Below are 14,883 nucleotides of genomic sequence, written 5' to 3' on the forward strand. Positions count from 1 at the left end.
CAAACATAAGCCAGTGAAACACACGGCAGTGGAGTCTGCTACTGCACGCCAAAAAACAGCATCTCTGTTGAAGGACACGCAAGGGTCCTTCAAAGTTAGGGCAGCACAGGACATGCTCTCTCTCCTCGCCTGGACCCGTTCCCAGAGCAACCTCTGGAGCCGCTCCAAGAAAGCTTTTAAGTTGTTGGAAACCGCAGGGCTGGCACCCCCAAGTGGTTCCTGAGCTCTCGGTGCAGGCGGAGCAGCCTCTCACCAGGCTCATCCATGGCTCATCCATCCACCGGGATATCCACAGCACAGCAGCAGCTCCGGCACTCGGGGCTGTCCGAGCTCCCCCAGGCACAGCAGAGCCCTCTGCTACTGCAGGGCTGCAGCCAACTCAGACATGGAGTTTTCAGAAGTGACATGTTCAGATTTCCTTTTGCTACAGGAAGGAATCCCTATGAGAGCTTTCCCTCGTGGAGAAAAGTGTTACAAAACCCTCCTGCAGCCAGTGTTTTCTATGTACAGAGGGTTAATCCTAAAGCTGGTGACAAACTGCCAATGGTCACTGGTGCTGTCCTGCAGTGCTGCCTGCAGCCTGAGGGCTTTTGTGCCCTTTTTGAGCAGCACATCCTTCAGGAATGGCTGTCCTGTCCCGTTTTTAAGTTATGGACAGGACACCCTGATGTGTAGCACAGGATACACTTAGATCTGCCAGGGTGCACAGCTTCTCACAGCCACGCAGTAAATCCTACCACTCCTGAGCAGCAAACAAGACCAAACACTGAGCCCATACTGCTCATTCCAGAGGACAGAGCAATGCAGAACTAAGAACTGCCCACGGGTTGGGCTGCTCACCCCCAGGGATGTCCCTCTGCCACACACCAGAGGCATGCCCAGAGCAGCAGGACCAGGAGCTGCTGCGGACAAAAGGCTCATTCAGAGGCATGGCCCTGCATCTGCTGCTGCATTTCAGAGGAGGAGGGAGACGCCTCTGAAGTGCTGGAAATGTTCAAACTGCACAGGAGGGGAATCAAACCAGGAGTGACTCTGAGTCTTGCCCTGTACAACAGCAGTGTTGGCACAGGGACACTGCAGAGCAGAGCACAGCCCTGGGGTGGGAAGGAAGATGCAGAGCTGTGTGCCTCAGGCACACGGAACCCGAGCAAGGGCGACTGTTTCAGAAGAGACAAAAAGCAGATGTTTCACAAAAGCTCACTTTCCAGGTTTATTAAGTAAAGTTAACTGAATTGTTTTCATTTTGTGGGGATTCCTTTCCGTCTAACCCGGTGGGTTAGCAGAGTTGCACAGAATCACGGTTGGACTGTGATAACCCAAATACAACTTTGGCTCATCTCACCGCTGACACATATGGAATGACTTGGGGGTTATTACATGCTGTGTCTGCTTGAGGCAGGTACATGTACAGATCAGCACAAGTTGCAAATGATAGTTTACATCCTTTCAAAACCGAGCAGGGCATCCAGCAAATGCACTGCCATGAGAAGACATATGAAAAAGAAATGATACAGACTTGCAAATACGTAAGAAGTTCAAGAGATGCAAGAAACCTCAAACACAAGAAATGTCAAGGGGGGAAAAAAACACTTAAATTCAGACACAATGTGTTCAAATGAAAACCCAGCTGTAATTTAAAGTCCCTTCAAAATGGGAAACATACAGTAACGCAATTAAAGAGAAACCAGGTCTCATCCTGGGAAACATGTGTCCAAAAGCACTGATGCACAAACAGGTTCAGAGTTCTAAGCAAAATGTCCCTGGGCATTGGTGTACTTGACTCTTGGAGCCAGAGCAAAGCAATTCATTACACTTGCTGGGCCTACTGCTGGCTCTTGGTGGCCTAACAGCACGTAGGATCCCAGATGTCACAGAGAAGGCAGCACGCAAACTGCTGGTTACTGGGAGAAATGCCACAGGCCACATCTCCCAGAGAGCAACTAGAGTAAGGACACCTAATTCTGGCAGCCTGGCTCCACTGCACACAACGTTAGTGTAATGTTCTGCAAGGTTCTTCAGTTCTTAGCTCACTCCTTTCTCAGCCTGAGTTGGTCTGTCTTGTGCATGAGCACAACTGGCTGTGCGAAATGATCCAAAAAACAGAAGGGACAGGACCAAAGAAAACTGGCTGAACCTGGGGCTGGCTTTCAGCTCCTATTTTCAAATATCAGTTAAAGATTGGAAATTTATCTACAAAAGAAATAATATAAATGAAATAAAAAAATGGCACCGTCCACAAAATTAAAAAAAAAGAGAAAAGAAAAATCATACAACACAGCCTCATAAAAATGGCTTTGCAACAAGAGCTCAGTCACAAAATGAAGGGTTCTAGCTCTTCGTACATCAGAAGAGGAAACAAAGCTAAAAAGCACTAGTCCACATTCTCTTAATAAGTTAAACTTACTTTCCCTCCCCCTTCTACAAAAGGGGTAGAAGCAAAAGGGAAAAGAGGCTACTAAAAATTAAAAAAAAAAAAGGAAAATAAAACAAAAGGAAAAAATAAAAAGAAAAAAAAGAAAGGAGAGAAGGAGAGAGTGCGAGAGAGAGAGAGAGCAGTCTGTGGTCAGAGGCTCAGAGCAGGGCTGAGTTCCTTTTAAGGGTTTAAAAGATGCAAAACAGTTCCTCAAAAGTTCCCTCTCTTCAACAGTTAGTTCAATGCTGTAGCCATGGAAACTCAAGTAGATACTGGAGGAGAGACTCTTCGGGCAGATCCGCCGCCATGCGGAGAGCGCTGCTCGGCGAGCGTTAATCCTCGATGATTATGGGCTCATCATTCATGGGCTGGCGGAGCTGCACGGCCTGCATGGGCCGCAGGATAATAGGCTTGTAAGGGCGTCTGGCGGCTCGCTTGGCTTCGGAGGAGGAAAGCAGCTTGCGGATTTTCCTGCAGACAGCAAGGAAGAAAGACACGGATTACAGAGGCACCGGAGGTTTCGCCATCGCTCCTAGGGAAACCAGGCCCCAGCTAATGAGGCAGGCTGACAGTTCCTTCTGCAACGTCTGCCCTGGGAAATTTACATTTCCTGATTTATAAACCCCTCTATGAAGAGGACTCTCTGCTCCAGACTCCTTGCCCTGCAGAGCAGAAGGCATTTTGGTGCAGCCTTGTAGGACCAGGGTCTCCTGCTGTGAATAGAACACGTGAAATAGGACAGCCAGTTTCCACACTGCTGATTTATTCTGAATTTATTTGGATCAGTTGGACGTCCTACAGGCAGCTCTGTGGGAATTTACAAAGCCAAGTCAAACCAAACCCCTTCTGACAATGCTGATCACTGCCCACTCTGTCACTCCCAGCCCCAAGCAGGTGCCCACAGCTGCCTCTGCAAGGAGAACCCATCACCCATGGAGCTGCACTCAAGGCTGACTGTGCAGGGGAGCTCTGTGATAGCCACTAACCAATGAAACAATGCTGGAGCCTTTCCCCCATGCTGGGAACACCAACAGGGTGTTTCCCCCTCTTATTTCTCCCAGCTGTGTGTGCCCAACCCAGAAATGGGCAATAGTCACATCTTGTATTTGGTTAAGGATTTCCCTATATGTATAAGGCTGGCAACAAGTCTTATCAGATGCAGGAAGCTGTTTTCCATATGTAGAGACAGCAAGAGAGAGAGAGAGAAGGGAGAGAAAGACACACCAAACTTTTAAAATCACCAAAATAAGTTAGACAGAGACAATACTGAATGACTGCTTGTTTCTTTTTGTCAATACCAGGCTTACAGATAAAGGCAGTATCTTTAAAAAACCCATCCAAACCCAAAAATCCACTAACAATGAGAAATGCACTGTGTAATTAAAATGAGGCAGCATTACCTTCCCTCACGGGCTCCTGACAGAACAAGGTTTACCATGAGAGACAAGAGAGGAAGGGCTTTACAGCCCACATCTCAGCCAATTATCCCCAATTTTGGTTAGGGAACACTGCTGGGGCCAAAACCTCCCTTTGTTGGTTGTGTTGGTTGTTGAGGTTCTTTTGGCTAGTTGGTGTGGTTTATCTGTTACTGGGAGAGAGACCTTCTCACTGGGCTGATGCCTATCACTGTGCTATGACTTCTGTCTTCAAGATGTGATGGTTGCTAAAGAAAGTGGTTAAAATACCTCCCCTCTCCTCAAAAGCTTATTCTTAGCATCGCCAGAACTGACAAACCATCAACTTCAGCTGAAGATTTTGAATCAGCTCTTGTCAGATTTGGTCATCTCTTACTTGCTTTTTTTGCCCACTGAGCAGGGCAAGCTGCAGCATGACACACAGACACATCTTTTGTTTGCCCAGTGTCCCCATTTCTCCAGCACCTTCTAAAGCTGAAAGGCCGCAGAGTGAGGAGAGGTGAAAACAAGATGGCAAAGTGGAGGGGGGGAGAAAAAAAAAATAAAAAATCATGATATAATGACTTTTCCGAGATGTTTGGCTGCAGTTGATCCACTCTTAGCCAGCAGAGCTCCATGCAGCACCCGTGTGTGCTCAATTAGCCACACTGCCATCAGAAACACGTCCTCCAGTATTCTAGATTCTGATCAGGTCACTCGCTGCCTCCGCTTGCATGAGCTATAAATGCCAAGCTCCTTACTGGAAGCCTTCAATTCAAAAACTTATTCCTTTCATTCGACCAACTTTTCAAACTGCTCCCTCAGAGCTGTACAGTTTTCCAGCAGCATTCTCAAGAGAGCTACACAAAAAGGGGGAGGGGGAGCATGTAAAACTTCAGTAAAACCTACTTGCTGTGACTGAAAACACAGCCTGGCCCTCAGCTGGAGGATGATATGCAGATATTGCAGCTAGATTGATTGCTACGGAGCCAACACAAAGCTCAAATTGTTTCAGAGCTCACAAACAAGTCTCACATTCCTGACACTGGAATGCAGCAGATGGTTCAGGGAAAAGTTAGAGGTGAAATGCCCGACAGAAAACCCGTGCCGCTGACAATGCTCTATCACTCAGGCTTCCCTGCTCTTCACAGGCTGCCAAAAATCTCCTTTCACCACTCATCAGTCAGCTAAGCAGCATGGCTGTCAGACAAAGAAGCCTGGGTATTTTTTTTCTTTCCTTTCTTTCTCTATTTTTAAATGGAAGTGATAAGATCTTACAGAGCTGATGTCTATCACTGAACCATGATTTTCATTAGAGATGTGCTGGTTGCTGTGGGACTGATCTTTCCTGCCCCAGTCAGTGGTTCTGTATGAGCAGAAGATTCTTTACAGTAAATTGGTGTCACAACCAGCACCACACTTGATGAATATTGCCACAGTTCTGTAGAGGTCAAAGGGCAGGACCTTGTACTGACACACTGTCACCATGCACCTGCCATTTTTCACGTGGCTTGGATGGTGAAGATGTCAAGAAGAGCTTCCCAGATGCAGGATTATGAAACAAGCCTTGAGCATCTAAGGAGTGAATTAGAGACTGTATTCACCGAGTCCACAATGGTATCTGACTCTGAGAGCTGTAACAGGATCCCAGTACCTCTTTAGCAGAGCAACAGCAGTAATAAGAAAACTGCTTCCCCAGAAAATTTATTCCTTCTCTCACTTTATTTTCAATTATATATGGAATTCCACTACTTTCTTTCACAGCATCTTGAAGACACAGAAAGGAGAAAGGAAAGACATGGCAAAGGTATGAGCAAAGGTGAAATGCACAGGTGCGTTGAAAGTGTCCATAGGAACAAGTCTGACAGGGAAATTGACTTCATGTTTCTAACAAGGTGTTTCCTGCACTGAAATCTGATCATCCAATAGATTAGTGGTTAGTAACTTGAATGTTACTAGTCTCAGCTTTTCTGAGACAAAGCCCATCTTTGATGGGCTAGGACCACAGAATAGTTACTTGACACTTGAAATGCTTTGCAGGCTAAGGAGAAGGTTGGGGATGTCAGGCCTCTTGACTATGAACTTCATGCTCAACAAATGAAGACTCAGAATAGTGCCAAATTTAGTAGTACCAGAAGAGACAAAGCACTAAAACTCTTGACTCAGTCACTTGAGTTCAGTTATCCAGTAATTCCCAGGCCCATCTCTGCAAGTGGAGGGAAAGGTAAGTGCTTCTCTGCTGCTGGGGCACTGAGAGTGCAAGTGTTGATAACTTCAGGCTTCAGACCAAGACAGAAGCCAGACGGCACCTCTGCTGTCAGAGAGGGCTGGAAAGCAGGGCTGCAGCTTTGCTCTGACCTTCCTCAAGGTTACCCAGGAGGGAGGCATCAAGTTCTTGGGAGGAAACCACACAAGCCAATTTCTCTGCCTTCTCACCACACCCAGAAGCAACCCTCCTGTCCTAAGATCTTTGCCTTAGGGATCAGGTCACATAGTTTCTACCACTCTGTCAGCAGTTTGTAAACAGTTTGAAGTGAAACTCACACAAGGAAAGTTTCTTTTACTATTTTTATCCTGTAGGCAGACCAACAAGAAGGATTAGGACTAGCAGAAGCAGTACCAGCAAAGGAGGCAGATGGACACTGCAAGGCTAATCTCACCACTACTGGTGGCAAACATAAACCACTGAAAAAATGAGTCAATTCAGCCCATGGAAACCTTGTCACTTGGAGGTTTCAGCACCCAGACACACATGGAGATGTTCTGAGGGGTAATACAAGAGAGTTCAGTATGCAAGAGGCTGTGCAGAGCTGTGTGTATAGGAGGCTCTGCTACACAGTGAGCCAGGAGGCCCCAGTCCTGTCCCACTCCAATGGGACCTCCAAGGGCAGAGATAGGTCTGAACCAGGTGAACGTCCCACCTCAGTCTTCCTTCCGTTTGTGCCAATCTCTTACAGCAGCTGCTCTGGAAGAAGAAGAATTTGCTTTCTCTGGAATATAAGTGCATGATTAGGTATTTCCCACCTTTTACCCACCTCAGCACTGGTCGTGGTCTCTGCGTTCTGTTTGTAGCAACAGATCTGTAGACAAGATCCCTCTCTAACCACACCACCAGCTGAAGCACCCGCAAACCAAAAGACCTCCCCTTAAATCCTCTGAAAGACCATGGTTCCTACCTGGTTTCTTCAGTGGCCATGTAAAAAACATCATCTGGTGCATCAATCCAGTTCATCCTCCTCCTTTTCACTGGAGGCATGGATCCACCACGAATTAATCGGACTTTTGTTGGGTATGATTTCCCATTGAGCAGCAAGTTTCGGCTTGGTCCCTAACGTGATACATAAAACAGCACAGTTATGGACTGCAACAAACCTGCAGCAAACAAGTGCTAAGCACTCAGAGGAAAAGAGAATTAAAGTTTTCATATGGCTTACTGAGAGTTTATGGTAAATACCTCCCCCTCTAGCCCAGGACTGAACACAGAATTCATATATAAGCAATTGTTCACAAGCAGTACAAAGTCAGGCACCTTCAATATGCAATAGGACAGCCATACTCCAGCGACAGGACAAATAATAAATGGAAGGCATTACCAATAATCTGTTGCTTGTGTCTGAAAGATGACATCAAGTTCAAAAGATTGAGCATCAGGCTTAGATTTCAGCTACTACCATAAATCTAGAGCAACTCTATTGATTTCAGAGAAGGAAATCTAGCTACAGAGCAAATCAAATACAAAAATAAGAATTTACAGTTATTCTGGAGTACCAAACTTACCCGTAACTTTTTTGTTCTAGGGAAGTTAATATTTAATGAGGGTAGTATAGAATCAAATATCTTGTTGAAAACAAATCCAGTACTACAAAGCTTAGCAACTTTCATGATAAAATCCTTTTAGTATTGAACACCACACATTTCCCATAACAACACATTTGCTTTGCGAATCAACACAGGCATCATTTTCCAGACTCACAGTAACCCCCTTACACTCAGCTGGAAAAACATGAGCTGTTATTAAGAGAGGTGCAGATGAAAGGGAGCAATGTGTTAAGCTTCTCAAATGCTGTCCTTGATCACTGAAGTCCAGTTGTGCTGCCCCTCTTCCTGATGATCAGCACATTGAGAAATCCCACTGAAATCAGTAACACTGAACAGCTGGGAAAGATGCAAAATGAAGGCCCAGAAATTTCATATGCATAAATTAAAGCTGGTCAGAAAACACCCTGGTATAAATTCAATTCTGGTATTTCACAGGCCATTGTCCAAGGTCAGACCATCTCTCCAGGTGCACCAAGGCTTCCCCTTTTGCCCATGGAATGGAAAACTGAACATGTACATGAGAGATGTCTGCCCTGGGAGATCCACCTCAAAAGCAATGGTGGGGACATGAGGCCTTCAAATTCTTAAGTGTCAGGTCATTGCAATAGCTCAACCAAATTTTAACACCTTGATTCAGAAAGGGAAGACTTCAGTCTGAAAACCAAGGGGAAAAAACCCCACCAAAACCTTGTGTCTATCTCATTTTGTATCTGAGCAGAAAACAAAAAATGGTAATGACTTTTTTTTTGACCAGCCTTAATCAACTGCTCTAGCAAGATCTGCTTCCTGCAGAACATCAGGGCTTTAGAGCTAAACAAACAAAACCCCACCTTTTAAAATCCTAAGTTCTTTAAAACTGTTGCATACAAGTGCAATAACAATTCCATTTCTTTGTTACCCAGCTCCATGTTATACAAGACAACTTCAGCACAACAGCAGACCACTGAAATACTTCAACAATTGCTTTTAGATTTGACATTTGTTAAGGAAAAGGTTTCAGATAAAAGCTCTTGTGATGGCTTTTTTTTTACGCCCTCCAGGTTTCTCCAAGAAAATACTACCTTCATTAAGGTTGCAAAGGGTATTTTCTCCCTATGTGCAAGATACACAGGAGAACAACTCCAGAAAAAATTCTTGGAAATACCTAGAAAGGGCACCCTGTGCTTCCAGGTTGCCTCTTCTCTACCTGCATGGTGAAATCTATTCCAAATGGTACATCCTGAAATAAGGACCTTTACTTTATCATTCACACTTGATCAGGCAACCCAAAATCAAGGCAGTTCTGGGGGTTTCACCCTAAAACACCTAAAAAGTAGTAAGTCATCACAGATTTCTCCCAGTGCTCTGAGCTGGTTTATTCAGCAGACACAAACAATTAGCCAGTCTCCTCAGTGAGACAAAATGAAGCTGAATTCATGGAGGAATACAATTTACCACTTTGGATCAAGGCACAAACCAGAGGAATGCTTTGTTATTACAAGCAGCCTAGCATGGCCAAGTTCTAGCCTCCCCTCAGGCCACTGCACACTAGCCCAGAACGCTGTCAGGTTTAATAATGCCTGTGATCACTGTTCAGTGACCATCAGTCACACCTGCTGCTGACTGACCTGTGTCACAGGGACCCTGCTGACATTAATGCATTGTGGCACTTCAGCTAATGAGGCAAGCTCCGCTTGATCAACATCACAAGATCATTTCTGGTGGGGGGAAAAATGTATGTTTGAAGTTGTTTCCCATAAGCCACGTGCCAATGAGGGGAAGGGATGCACAGTCTTTGCACTGGCCCTTCACAATTTAGTGAGAAAGCATTTTGCCAGAGACACATAAATCAGACTGGCTATTTGCTTCTGTCCTTTGATTAAACTCAGTACAATAGATGAAAGGCTAGAAATAACTTTTACTCAAAAAAAACCCCAAAAAACCGTAAAATACAAGCATTCTCAGCAGGTAACTTGCACACCAACTTCCTAAAAAATAATAAAAAAGAACTGTTTTCCAAACAAACCCTTCCATCATTTAAACCTTTCTCCTTCAGGGAAACACATTCCACCTAGAAACACATCCCAGAACTTTGCTGTAAGCAGCCACTCAGTTTCTGCATGAACAGAAACAAAATGTTCCATCCAAAACAGGATCTCATTTATAGATACATAGATAGATTTGAGGTTTAAATTGTATTTAACCACTTAGATGATTCATGTGCCCCAAAATAATTTTTTTTAACTTTTTAGTGAATTGGGAAGTATGACCAGCGGCAAACAGCAAAGGTGGAAGTGAAGCACTACGGTTTAATGGGGTGCTCTATCTAGTGTGGGTTAATAATTCTTCTTTTCCCTGTTTTGGTTAAATGAACATTCTCTTACCATTTGTCTGGTTTGTCCGTGGTTAGGCAGACCTAACAAACAGGAAAGAGAATAGAGCTGGTAAGACCATTGCTTTTCCAAGACAGAAAAAAGTACAAAATCAAAACACACGCAACTATGATTGCAACTGTGTTGTTTTGCTAAGCCTGCAGTTGTCTACTGAACTGACTTCTGCTCTCCTAGAAAGGTGACTGAGAAAAGCTTCCTTGACAACATGGTTTGAAGAGCAGAGGCCCCAAGTTACAGACATGTTCCATTCACCCAACCTCTTCTACATTTACTCAAACCTTGCTTCAAACTACCACTAGCAGCACACCTCCCCTTTCAGATCCGAGGTTTTCCGCACATCTGGGGAAAAATCTGACGTTCTCTTTTAGTCTGAAGAATTTACTGACGTCAAGAAGGAGAAAGTGGAAGGCATTATTCACTGTCAACACAGCAACAAACTGAATCTTTCTTATCCTCCTTGGGTCCCCTGGGAACTCCTCAGCTCAGACGTCAGCTACAAGCTGTTAGCAAACAGAATGTATCTGCTGAACCTGCCACAAGTAAACACCTCCTCAGGCACAGAGCACAGCCACTGCAGCTATCACACAGAGCCCTTTCCCAGCCACAAAGACAGCACCAGGCACCACACCTCTGTGTGACCAGGTGCTATCAGCTACCCCTCACACTGCCCTCAACTGTACTGTGCATACACAGGACCCTGCAGGACACAAAGCTCCTGGGATCTGAGGGAAAGTAGCGTTGCTATAAGGCAGCACGGCCTGGCAGAGCCAATAAAGCTTTTTGTTAGCACCGTTTGGTTTTCCAAGATGTTCCCAGAAAACACCATTTCATTAACATCCATGCACCAAACCACCTTCCTCAGCCCCTTCTGGCTGAGAACCAAAATGTCAGTGCATCAAATCCCACAGGTACTACAGGACAGGCATCAGCAAATGCTGCTGCTGGCTGCAGAAGGTGTCAGTATGAATTCTGCTTTCACATTCACTGAGTCTTTGAACCTTCCCATTGCTAGTGAGTTAGCTGTGATGAAGGAGAAAAACTTTTTGAAAAAGAATCCAGCAAAAATGAACTTTCACAGCTCATGGTCTGTATTCCAGCAGGTTCCTGAAGATTCTCATTGGTAAAACAAAACACACTGTACTTGCATCAAGTATGACAGGAAACACAGGGCACAATACAGTATACGGAGTGAGGAAGGCGGAACAGAGGACATTTTCTGAGCATTGATTATCACAATACCACATGAGACTCAACAGCTGATATCAAGTGTATTTTCCATCCTGTGTAGATATTATGCTGTTGGATGTAGATGCTGTTAGCGACTTCAAGTGGGAAGACACGTGGTTTCAGTTTTTGCCACATTTTTGTGCCTAAGTATCCACAGAGATGAAGAAATAGCTGCCATAAAGATTTCCATCAAATCTGTAGCACAGATGTACCAGGCACCAAGTAAGAAGCCCAGTTACAACCTCTGGATGTTGACAAAGGCAGTGCAGGCACCAGATAATCATTTGTTTTTACATGGGAGCAGCTATTGCATCCAAAACACAGCTGTGAGCAGCTGTTTGGGATGGATGGACAAAGGGCTCCACAGATGCTGGGAAACAGCACAGCCAGCAGGATGCAACCAGAATAGGTCAGCTTCAGAGCTATGCTCCAGCACTTATTACTTTCTTCCCTCTTCCATAACTAGAAGATAATGTTTTCTCCATTCACAGAAACTCTGAGAGATGTAAATCAACTGACGCCAGTCCCTGGAATGAAGCCACACACTTTCTCTTAACCACACTCCAGATCAGTTCTTTTCTTGTACTAAGAACACCCCTGATGCCAGAAAAGACTGTCCTGATATGTGGCTGCTGCTGCTGCAATGACTATTGTTGGATGTACGACAGACAGTAAACAGTGCTATTCCCAAGCACCAGAATTAAACCAGAATATTCCACGGTGAGAAGTTGAGAGACGCAAACTGCGCAAAGGCTGAGCAGAACTGCTGCTTGCCCTGAGCCCCAAAGTTTCAGAACCCTCATGCAGTGCTAACAACAGGGACACACCTCACTCCCAAACTGCCATTTCTAGGATTAAGCTGCCCCTGACAACTTTTTGCTCCAGTAAAACAGGACACAAAACAAAGCTACAGTTTCAACACAATTTATACCCTTGCTTCCACAGCAATAAGGTATCAATTAGCATATTAATATTAGTGAATTAATCCATGAATTTTCACTTTAGTCACACTTCAGTAACTGGAGTGTGAAGGAATGAAAACAGGCACTAAAACGACCTTATTCAGTTCGCAATTAAAAAAAATCACAGTAAAAGCATATGCAGCCAAAGCACTGCTATTAAATCAGCAACTTTTATGCACAATTGTCACCAAAGAGAGGCAGAGAGACAGCACAACATCTGTAACCCATTGCAGAACAGCTGGCAAGTCAACAGGAAGCATCTGTACTCGAAACAATGGATTCTCACCCAAAAGTTTTTGGTGGCTTCTGTGTGAGAGGTGAAGCCTGTGAGACAGGCACCTCTAAGAACTAAACCAATCCTGTCTTGGTGAATGGTGGGACAGGCAGGGAAGCCACGTCAGACTCACACTTGCCCCACGTGCCTTGATCCATTCTCACAGATCAAGGTTTGAGAGATGTCTCCCTCCCCATGCATCCACAAGCAGGTTAAAAATAAGACAGCATAAGAATTTAAATAAGGAGCAAAATACAACCGTTCTGGCAGCTCCTCTCCAGAAAAAAAAAAAAAAAAAATCTGACTATATTTTATGGAGGAAGTTCTAGAGAAGACACAGGGTAGAAAGTGTGATTATCCTTTTGATGATATCTAAGGTCCAATTGCTTGAATTTACACAGCTCCATATCAGAAACAACACTGACACAAAAATAAACAATAAAAAGAAGTGTTTTCAGAATTGACCAAACCTTTAAAACCACAAAGTGTAAAGGTCTAGAGTGACAAATCTAAGTAGGTCTTCTATGCTTTTGCAGCCAAAGAACTTGAAATATACTCTGAAAACGCCAGATTAAATGTTAAGGGCTTTTTTTCCATAGCACTGGAAAGAATCCAAATCCAACTCTCTTGCCATCCAATTCCTCCTGCCAGTCTCCTCTATACACTGAAATAAAGAGGAAGCCCCAGAAGATAAAATGAAGACAAAGTCAATTGAAGGTACAGCTGCAGAGAATCATAAATGTCTTTTGCCACAGACAATTGTACACCTTACTGAAATGGCAATGAAACACCTGATGACTGCACAGAGATTAACTGGCACCCTCAGGGCATGTCTCTGCTCCCCACAGCTCAGTGCCAAGGACCTCGGAACTGTTCCTCAAGCTAAACACAATCACAGAGATTTTGGCTGAAAACCAGTCCAGCAGGTTACTATGCCCTAACGATCCCTTCATTCCTGAAGTTTCAAAGCTCCAGGTGAACACACTTTCTCCCAAAGAAGCACAGGTGGGGAAGGACGACCACAAACAGCAACACGAGTCTGTTACTGCTGCTACTTTGTAGCTTTGTTTTATCTTTGGAGGATGGGGAAACCACCTTGCAGTCAACCAACCTGTTCCTTTTCCAACCATCTCATGTCATTTGAATCTCATGCTTTTGGATTTGTTAAAAAAAAAAAAAAAGTGAGAATGCCTAAACTTCCAGCAGCAATACACCACCACCCCAAGAGTATGCTGTGGGAGTAGGGGATAGCTGGCACCCAAAAATACAGAGTGGAAGGGAGAATCTAATTTCCCAATGGAAAGCAAACCAGCCCATCTGGTCCCACTGGAAGCCTGACTCCAGACATGCTCTTAGCTGATCCAGTCCCATCCCCTGCGACTCAGCATCTCTATGGCAGCCTTCCAAAATTACTCCCACTGCTCCAATTCTGTCTGCTGTTTTGCCAACACCACACAACACACAACTGCCATGTGGAGAAGCACGAGAACCTAAACCCTCAGCAACGAGCCCAACACAGGCTGGAGCACAGGAATATTCCATGAAATTACTACAGCAAGCTTCAAGAAGCTGCTGAAGCATGGAGAACTTTCTGCTTGGTTAGAAACCTCCCAGTGCTTTTCCATACCTGAACATACACATTGCTGCTGTGTATTTACAGCACATTCACAGATTGACACAAGTCTGTACAGAACTGACTCTCATACCAAGGAGGAAGAGTAGCTCAGCTTCCAGCCTGGACACAACTCAGAGTGGCTAAACTTATATTTACTCAAAAGTTACTAACTCCAATCTTACAGCATATCCACCACACACACACAAAAAAAGAGTCCTTCATCAAGCAATTAGTCACAGATGCCATTTGGTTTTTACTTTGTTTACCCACAAGAAGTATCACGCAGAACATGTAATATGCAGTAATATTCAGAAGCACATCTTCAGTCACAATAAATGCAGAGAATTTCATGCACTCTTTCACAACCAGTGACTTTACTACTGCTTTCTAAAATGCATATACTCTTCATATGTATTTCTCTTTTCCAAAAGTAATCCTCCTCCTGGGATTCCATCCATCCTTCCCAGCAGTAACAAAAATACCAACAGTACCACATTTGTGAGCAAGCTAGAAAAAAAATATAAAAATTCATGCATGAACGAGGCTTGATGAACAAGGATTTCACTTCCAAGTTACTGATTCACTTGAAGCAGTCTCAGTGTGTTGATATATACACACATACACCTTTTTGCCAGCTTGCAAGAACACTTTAGCACTCCTCCCTCTCTTAAAACTACCAAGAGTGTGTTATCACTGTGAGTGTCCACCTTCTAACACTCAGATGCTACAAACTTTCAGAAATGTAAGTGCAACAAGCAGAACAGAGCATCAACTTTACCAAACACCACCTAGACTAACATTTTCTTA

General features: G+C 44.3%; 1 protein-coding gene across 4 annotated transcripts in view; it reads right to left on the reverse strand.

Annotated features, from left to right (window-relative positions):
* Window positions 1-1,185: 1,185 nt before the first annotated feature.
* MTA1 (metastasis associated 1) overlaps window positions 1,186-14,883 on the reverse strand; it is a 75,942-nt gene continuing 62,244 nt past the window's right edge. For 3 of the 4 annotated variants that reach the window (XM_085068398.1, XM_085068397.1, XM_085068396.1), the window contains 3 exons: window positions 9,990-10,021; window positions 6,984-7,135; window positions 1,186-2,884 (listed from right to left, as the gene is read on the reverse strand). In XM_085068398.1, the coding sequence (XP_084924524.1) occupies window positions 2,746-2,884; window positions 6,984-7,135; window positions 9,990-10,021 (323 nt within the window). In that variant the 3' untranslated portion in view covers window positions 1,186-2,745. The remainder of the gene's footprint in view (window positions 2,885-6,983; window positions 7,136-9,989; window positions 10,022-14,883) is intronic. The other variant, XM_085068399.1, reaches the window with a different exon arrangement.

The sequence above is a fragment of the Lichenostomus cassidix genome, chromosome 8 (genome assembly GCF_008360975.1).
Source record: "Lichenostomus cassidix isolate B80296 chromosome 8, HeHo_3.0, whole genome shotgun sequence".
In the NCBI taxonomy this organism is placed as follows: domain Eukaryota; kingdom Metazoa; phylum Chordata; class Aves; order Passeriformes; family Meliphagidae; genus Lichenostomus; species Lichenostomus cassidix.